Source organism: Saccostrea echinata, unplaced genomic scaffold (assembly GCF_033153115.1).
Source record: "Saccostrea echinata isolate AGI-Se365-2 ecotype Australia unplaced genomic scaffold, CSIRO_AGI_Sech_v1 ptg000054l, whole genome shotgun sequence".
Lineage (NCBI taxonomy): Eukaryota > Metazoa > Mollusca > Bivalvia > Ostreida > Ostreidae > Saccostrea > Saccostrea echinata.
This window is the reverse complement of record NW_026889803.1, coordinates 34,515,989-34,525,168: the sequence shown is the minus strand read 5'-3', so window position 1 is coordinate 34,525,168 and position 9,180 is coordinate 34,515,989. Positions and strand designations below refer to the sequence as shown.

The window sequence follows — 9,180 nt, the reverse complement described above, 5'->3', positions numbered from 1 at the left end:
GGTATAGGAGGAGTTGCGGATAAGAGATGTGTACCCCAAAGCGTAATGGACGGACGCACAGACGGACGGAAAGGACACCCCCATCACTATATACCCCAACTTTTCAAGCGGGAATATAATCTGTGAGACTGTCTTGGAATATTTTCATTCTACCTGGTCCCTATGATACTATTAAAAAGGAACATTCTATTTATATCCCTTCAACACATTTTTGAACGGTGCTTCGCTCCTAGTGAAGTATTGTTATAGATCATCATAAACAATATACGACATGCTTCAAATGCCGATAGTCTGACCAACTAAGTTTTCCGGATTTTCCCCTACAGGCCAGCAGATATTAAGCTGATCTTTGGCATGTGCGTCCAGGCACGTAGTATCGTTTTTCAAAGTTGGGAAGTGGGCAGTCGGAAAAAAAAATAATTGACAACATACCTGAAATGATCTTGAAACGAATGTTTCTGAACTGAAGAGCTAATTCTATAACTACAGTGTAGGTAAAAGTTTAATTGCAAAAAGGTTTTGTTTAAATTGAAAGAGACTTTCAATGCAAAATTCTTAGATCCTGATATTGCGAGTATTTTAACGTATAAAAGATCTAAATTATTTGGACAAGAGGAAGAAGGAAAAAGTTGGAAGGACTTGTTTCTAATCCATTTATTCATTTGTAACAATAATTTGAACGTTGTTTTCGATACAGAAACAGGGAAAATTTTAGATTAATTGGAAAGGGATTTCGCAATTTATCAGAATGGTTTAATTAGTAAACAGAACTCATCAAAACATTCTAGCCCTAAATGTAAGTTTCTTTGGAGTAATATGGAAAACAGTAGAGTACACTTCAAAAAATATTCTTAAGAAAAATAAATTCGTTAAAAAATCACTCGTCACTGTCCATTATTATATTTAACAGTATTTGCTAGAACCCCCGACCCCCCATTTTTTTTTTTTTTTTTTTTTTTTTTGCAAAATATTCGAATTTTTTTTTTCCAAATACCTTAATATCTGCAGGGATTTTGTAAAGGTAGAGTCTGCGAAAATTCTATGATTATTTTCCATGTAAATGTATCAAAAGATTAAGCAGGAGGAATTTTTCGTTATTATCACACGTAACCATTGTGTAAAATCCACACTTTCGATTTCATTTGCACATTATGGTTTTTATGGTTTATAAAAAGAGTAGAGCTACACTGATATTGCTGATATGTGGATCACTATCATAATTGAAATACATGTACAGGTGTTCATTTATCCTTGTTTTATTGTCTCACAATCAGCACAAGATTGATTTTAATCAACAAAAGCTTGCTTAAAAATATTTTAGTCGGAGAAGCAATAAGAGTTGTCCGTACATATTTTTTTTTCAATTTTCTTTATGATTTTTTTTTCGTGAAAAGAGGCGCTGCCAAACCAGTCCCCACCCCCCTTCTCATTGAGGAAAAAATAAGAGGAGTAGGAAAGTCTTTAACAATTTTCAATTTCTAGATTGATTTCTATTAATTAACAATAAAGAAAGTTAAATTCAAGACAACCTAAGAGAATAAAATAAAAATAACTACATTAGATGAAAATTTTGTTGCCATTAGTTTGTAACACCCCCCCCCCCCTCTTTTTTTTCAATCTCAACTGGAAGTCTTGGATCTACCATTCTACATATCATGATACAAATAGTTTATACTGAGGGAGGAGGTACAAGTGTACTAACCAGAATAAGCTGACAATAGATTAAAAAAAAGAGTAAAAATTATTATCCAAAAAAAAAAATCTACTTCGTTGGGTTTAAAAAAATCTAGCTATAAACAACTTACGGCCATACGTTTTAAAGAACATATTTCCGTTTTATTGATTTGTTTTTTAAAACATTCTAAGATATCTCTCTCTCTCTCTCTCTCTCTCTCTCCATGTGTTTTCACATCACTGAATTCTTAGATAAAACCGTATACTAATAAAGTTGCAATGAAGAGATGATGACGGATAAAAACTTTGGGTAAATTATATGTAGTGTACTTATTTATTTAATTTATGTTTCGTCTAAATAGACCTATAATCACTACCCTTTCACTGACTGACGATCTGAAGCATAACTATACTAATAATTAAATTGTGTTAGTTACAATGAAATATTTGGAGCACAGTACAAAAAATGCATAAACATTTTATACTGATGTCTAAGACATACGACATGCATTTAATGCAATTTTACTCACTGGGGGTATATTTGAATTATGTTTCACAGTGGATGACAAGATCGGGTATATGTTTTATGTACATATGCATCAATAGCCTCACTTCAATTTTAATAAATACAGACATATTAAAAATATACCGATATATTCTTCTGTTTTTGATCACGGGCGCGGGATCGTCATGTGCAAGTGTTTTGACGAAACCTGATATCGGTGCTCACATAACTGTATACTATAACTATACATTATTTCGTATCAGCATGTATAAGCCATGGATATAACTGAATTCTGTTAATCAACTGAGATGATTCTTCTGCATGTACATAAAAAAGGTGGATTTCGGTGCGGAAATGCAGATGATTATCTTAATGCGTATTTTTTTTCATTCCTTTTTTTTCATTTTTTTTTTTAATTTTCACTTTGGACAGCAACCCATATCATTATTATTTCGCTTGTTTTAAAAAGGTATAGCGTGATATCTCTGCTACACTCTCTATCAATTTGTTTACAATTTAAGTCATGCCTGATAACACTATTAACAACAGTATTTTGAATTATTTCAGGGAGGGGAGGGAATTTCTGATAACTTATAATTTGATGGTATCATCCAGTTGGGTTTACATGTAATTAAATCATATACATGTAAATACATGTAGGGGCACTATCTAGAGCGTTAAAAGCTTTTCAGCAACATCCCAAATAATTTACAACCTTTATGACGTCACAACTGACGTATTACTAGTAACGTCATACATAATGACCTAGTCATAGTAAAAACCACAAAGTTTTTCCAGACATTTACTTCAGAAAATGTATGTAGTTGACTATTTTTCACATTTAGCGTTTTAAATGAACAATTTACTGATTTTCTAGCATATTTTGTGAAATTTATATTTTTTTATTATTACATGAATTGAATGTAAACGATTGATCTACAAATTAATGATTATTTGATCCATCAAAATTTAAATATAAAATCAAATTTCATATTGGCCACAGCCACGAACAACAACGATATTAAACATAAAGATTTGTATCGGTAATATCTATATCTATGGGAAGTATAAAAGTTGTTCTTGACTGTGGCCACATCTAACTTTGGGAAAATCTGTCGAAAAAACGGCATTTTTTAACGTTTTTATGAAACCGTCGCATTTTCCAACCGTCGCACGTGTTTAATGGCGCATTATATAACGATATAAGTTATGTATGGAAAAGAAGAATGTTGTCCTCTAATATTTAACGTATAGTACTCTTCTTGAACGGAAACTTTATTTTTGTGAAAAACACAGGGCCAAATATGATGGTTCGTGGCTTTAGCTCTTTAATCAAAACAACTGGTATACACAGCACCTACATGAACCTTGTACATGTATAATATTCATATGAACCAACACATGACATATGTGTTTTATATCACTAATATCAAATCTCTTCAAAACAAGGTATTGCAATCAATAAAATTCATAAAATGTCAACAATCCAGCTCTACCTCAATATAATATTACATGTATTATTATAAATTAAAATCACTCTTATGACTTCTTCTTGGAAAGTTTGTATTTCACAAACCGAATCAGGTTTGTTCTTGCTGTAGAAATTACAGGATAATGTTCATCTGGTTTCTTTTTAACCATATTTACCTGAAATAAAAATACAATAAACTTAAATTGATTTGATTAAGAAAAAAGATACTGGTACACATACAGCTGTATGTTGTAAAGTGTTAAATTTTCACACTCAATTTATGTCCACCTCTCTTCATTCCCTTTTTTGTAATTTTTTCGTGGTGGACATACACGCATGAATAAGGCATAAACTACATGTAGTGTCTGTCTGGTGACATTAATGAATCCCTTATTTCTTCGTAAATATTAGGCTGGCTATCAAGTGTGATTTTCCCTAAATAAAGGAAGGGCCATATCTGTTTATATTTGTAGGCACTAGGCAAATCCTTTTCTTCAATCGTATTAATAATGATGAAAATTACTTTTTGCAAGTTCAATTAATCTAAATCCCATATCCTGGAAGCAGGTACAAATCCCTTAAAATGTTACATTTACCTTTCATGAAAGTTCAGTTTAGTGAAAAAGTCATCAAGAAAGAACATGTAAATTGCCATATTTTAATACGGGAATTAACTTGGTTCTATAAAGAACATAATTAGTACTGTAAAATCACAATTAATTTTCATTGGTGTTTAATTTCTGTTGCTTTTGTGGTATGAAAGACGGAGACCCATGAATTCATGTCCACTGTGAAATCTTAGTATTTCTAATCAAATCAGCACAAAACTTCTTCAACCAGACAATGATAAATATGACTAATCATGGCTATGCTCTTTTTGAGAAGAAATTTTTTACTGATATATCCTTTATATTCCTTTGTATAACTTTGATCCCCTGTTATGGCCCCTCTTTACACCGGGAGGTCATGATTTAAAGAAATTTGAATCTACATGAACTGAGGATGCTCCTATATTTATATCACTAAACATGGCTTTGCTGTTCTTGAGAAGATTTTAAAAGATTGTTCCTATGTAAAACTGAGATCCCCCATTGTGGCCCCCAAATAATTACGGGGTCACAATTTGAACAAACTTGAATCTACACTACCTGAGGATGCTATATATTCCTAAGTAAAACTTTGATTGCCCATTGTGGCCCTACCAAACCCCCAGGGGTCATGATTTGAACAAATTTGAATCTACACTACCAGAGGATGCTTCCACATAAATATGACCAATCATGGCTTTGCTGTTCTTGACAAGAAAATTTTTAAAGATTTTTTCTTTTAAAGATTTTTTTCTTATGTATTCCTAAGTAAAACTAAATGCCTATTGTGGCCCCACCCTAACCCAAGGGGTCATGATTTGAACAAATCTGAATCACTGACGCTTCCTGAGGATGCTTCCATATAAATATGACCAGTCATGGCCGTGCTGTTCTTGAGAAGAAAATTTTTAAAGATTTTTTCCTATGTATTTCAGTGTAAAAATTTGATCACCTATTGTGGCTTCCCTACCCCCAGGGGTCATGATTTGAACAAACTTGAATCTACACTATCATGTATGTTTCATATTTTCTAGCCCAGTGGTTCTTGAGAAGATTTTTATAAGATAGCATCAAATTTTTACTAATTCTTAATTATTTCCCCTTAAAAGAGAGTGTGGCCCTTTATTTGAATAAACTTGAATCTCCTTAACCCAACAATGCTTTGTGGCAAGTTTGGCTGATATTGGCCCAGTGGTTCTGGAGAAGAAATCAAAAGTGTGGAAAGTTTACAGACAAATGGACTACAGACAAAATGTGATTAGAAAAGCTCACCTTAGCTTTCAGCTCATGTGACCTAACAAGACATTTAAAATACTGCGACCCTTTTCACAAAAAATCTTACGACTAAGACAAAAATTTTCCCCTTCTTCATAAAGTATCTAGGCTGCAGTAGGACATAAAAAAGGTCTTATTTTTTTCACATCAGATAACATTGTAAAAATATTTAAGAAAACAAAAATAAGTATATTTATTAAACAAAAAATTACAGAGTTGACAAATTTTTATCTTAGTCGTAAGAAGTTTTGTGAAAAGGGCCACAGGTACTTACTCTTGCTTTCATGTCTGGTATTAATTTGGACAGTCTCTCTGTGAGACCTATCTCCTGAGCAACAGGGTCAAGATGATCTTCCCCAAAAACATCAAATATACAATCCAATGCTTCTGATACCACCCATAAGTCTCTGTCACCACACACAATGGTCAACAAGAAAATGCCTATGTTCTGTGAGAAAAAAAAATCAAAATATACTGTAACACAATTATAGAAAAGTAACAGGGCTCATACTTGCCAACCTCCAAGTTGTAAAAATCTGGTCATGACCAGATTTTGGAAGTAAAAAATCTGGTCATAGTGCGTAACGACATTCACAACACATTTAGTACCATGATTAAATTAATATATATATATATATATATATATATATATATATATATATATATATATATATATATATATAATTAAAATAAAATCCAAGATAAACAAACAAGTTCACATTTAATTATTACACTAAGCGCTTTCGCCGTGAGGCTCTTCAGAGTGTAACAAAGTTTATAAAAACAATACAACTTGGTTGTTATGACGTCGTTATTGTGACGTCATAAAGGCAGCATTATATATTGGCGCAGGTAAATGTCATTAGGGCGCCAAAAGTAGAGAATTGAACATATGTACATTGTGATGAAATAGACTGCTAATTTTAAGCTATAATGTTCAATTTACATTTAGTTTAGGTTTAAATAATTTAACAAAGTAATCTTCCTTGGCTCTCCGTAATTGTTCATTATTTTCTAGAACTTTATAAAAAGGAAATATTAAAAAGTTTCCATTCGCACATGAATCAAAATGTTCACAGTGGCCAAATGTATGGACCCCCTATGTGGAACCTGTCCTTATTTAAAAACAGGAGAGACGTTTACTTTTAAATGTGGTAAAACATTTACCGTAAATGCGAATATGTCATGCAAATCTAAAAATTTAATATACTGTATGACTTGTACTTCATGCGGGGAAAACTACATTGGACAGACCGGTAACAAACTAGCTGACCGCGTAAGAGTCCATAAACAACAAATACGGGACCCTTCTGTCAGGAATACGCCATGCAGTGAACATTTTGATTCATGTGCGAATGGAAACTTTTTAATATTTCCTTTTTATAAAGTTCTAGAAAATAATGAACAATTACGGAGAGCCAAGGAAGATTACTTTGTTAAATTATTTAAACCTAAACTAAATGTAAATTGAACATTATAGCTTAAAATTAGCAGTCTATTTCATCACAATGTACATATGTTCAATTCTCTACTTTTGGCGCCCTAATGACATTTACCTGCGCCAATATATAATGCTGCCTTTATGACATCACAACAACGACGTCATAACAACCAAGTTGTATTGTTTTTATAAACTTTGTTACACTCTGAAGAGCCTCACGGCGAAAGCGCTTAGTGTAATAATTAAATGTGAACTTGTTTGTTTATCTTGGATTTTATTTTAATTTATAACCTACCTATACCGTAGACTTTTACTACAATTTCACTATATATATATATATATATATATATATATATATATATATAAGGTGGACTTTGGCATAAAGTAGACCGCACTTATTTTGAGGCATTAAGTAGACATTTTTCATTTCTTTTATTTGAGACATTCTGATTCACACTTTCACCCAAATTTATTCTAATAGGCTTCAATAATGAAAATTTTACCCCCTCAGCCCTAAATGTTGCTTCCTGAAAAATATACGACATTTCTGGTCTCCTTAATATTTTGTAAATACATTGGAGGTTTAAGGTAGACATGTATATATTTTCTGAGGATCCCGAAGGGTTAAAGTAGACCAAGTATATATAATGCATAAAGGAGACCAGAATATATATATATACGTGATTATGTAGACCATTTTCTTTTTTCTAATTATTTAAATAAAAAAACTACACATGCATAAATGTACTTCTCATACCAGTATTTATTGGTCAATTTGCATTTATCTTAAGTAAAATATTAGGCACTTTAAAACCCAGTATGGTGATTCCTTATTTTAACTAGAAGGAACTAATAGGGTGATGTCTATTCGTAGACAAATTTTCACGTCCTGAATCTTATGGAAATATAGTAAATGACCGATAGTAATTGTTATGTTAAGAAAATATTTCATCCACCACCAAAGAAACACATTGATTTAAAACGTCGTAGTCACATGATGACTTATGGTATAGAATCATCATCTAAGCCACAATCACCTGTACATGCTAGATATGACCTCTTGAAACTATAACCTTGTACTTTTCTAAAAAAAAAAAAAATTGTAGTTTAGAATTATATATATCCAATTTATGTCATATACTCTGAGCATAATGAACCCTAGGATAATATAATCTTTGGAAGTTATTTTATAGCGGTCAAAAATTGAACTTGATGCAGGGTTGTTATACATCCCCAAGTCACAATTATCCCTTCGCCTTGATTTACATCTAGTATAACAATAATGTGATTGCCCGCTTGGCACAGTGGTCAAAGCATTTGCTCTAGAGTAATGGAGTAGGGACTTGTTCCTTAAGTCATAGGTGCAAATCCCACTGAAGGACATGGAAACCGGTTCTTCCAATGAAACCAAATTCCCTTGTTGCAGTATATGCTGGGACAAGAAAAGACCTCTCACTGCTCAAAAGTACAGGTCTATATTTGCAGCCCTCAACCAGCAAGTTGTGGTGTCTCAATACTAGTGAAAAATTCTTAAAGGATGTATAACAAACAAATAAACAAACAGAATTATGTGTTTATCTGAATACTCATTACATTTCTAAACCCTATGGCCTTGACCTGCATTAACCTGTGTTAGGATCATACTCTGAGGTTACAAACAATTATTGGTAAGTATTTAATACTTTGATATACAGTGACTATGACCTTGTGCAAAAGACCATTACTACTGGGTCTAGAATATTTCTGGCCCCAAGCTACCTTTGTTTCAAAAGATGTCTACTCACAGAAGACACGTAGACTTCACAATTCCAGTAACTTCATTTGTTGTATAAAAATGTCAATATTTCCCCATGCAAAAAAAAGTTTGTAAAACAACCCCTTTTCTTCTCATGTCTAAGATCTCTATCCTAAATACACATTTGTCACAGTCACTGTCTACTGAATTCATAAATCTAAAGGTAGTTCATACAGTCTTATTTTAATTCATATTCCATATTCTTGTGTCTTTAACATCATTACACATATAATTTTTCCATGTTTGAATAGACAATAAAAATTGGAAACAATAAATACAATGAATTAGATTTGTTATAACTGTAACAAATAATGCAAATATGTGCAAGTCATGTAAAATTTCATTTTATTTGTAAATGTGTATTACATTGGTGACATTTGTATACTGTTCAATACATGCATAAGGACTTCTATTATTATCAATCTTCACAAC

General features: G+C 32.1%; 1 protein-coding gene across 1 annotated transcript; it reads right to left on the bottom strand.

Moving 5' to 3' along the window:
* Positions 1–3,504: 3,504 nt before the first annotated feature.
* LOC133204822 (HEAT repeat-containing protein 3-like) lies at positions 3,505–7,498 on the bottom strand. The gene is made up of 3 exons (XM_061340566.1): positions 7,457–7,498; positions 5,787–5,960; positions 3,505–3,826 (listed from the first exon to the last, which is right to left on the bottom strand). The coding sequence occupies exons 1-3, from the start codon at positions 7,496–7,498 to the stop codon at positions 3,719–3,721; spliced, it is 324 nt and encodes a 107-aa protein (XP_061196550.1). The 3' UTR covers positions 3,505–3,718.
* Between the last annotated feature and the right edge of the window lie 1,682 nt (positions 7,499–9,180).

Excerpts from the sequence above, each read along its gene's own strand:
- LOC133204822 (XM_061340566.1), bottom strand. The coding sequence starts at position 7,498 with ATGTCGTATATTTTTCAGGAAGCAACATTTAGGGCTGAGGGG. Across the intron at positions 5,961-7,456 it reads CAACATTTAGGGCTGAGGGG|AACATAGGCATTTTCTTGTT; the intron begins GTAAAATTTTCA and ends TTTTTCTCACAG. Across the intron at positions 3,827-5,786 it reads TACCAGACATGAAAGCAAGA|GTAAATATGGTTAAAAAGAA; the intron begins GTAAGTACCTGT and ends TTTTTATTTCAG.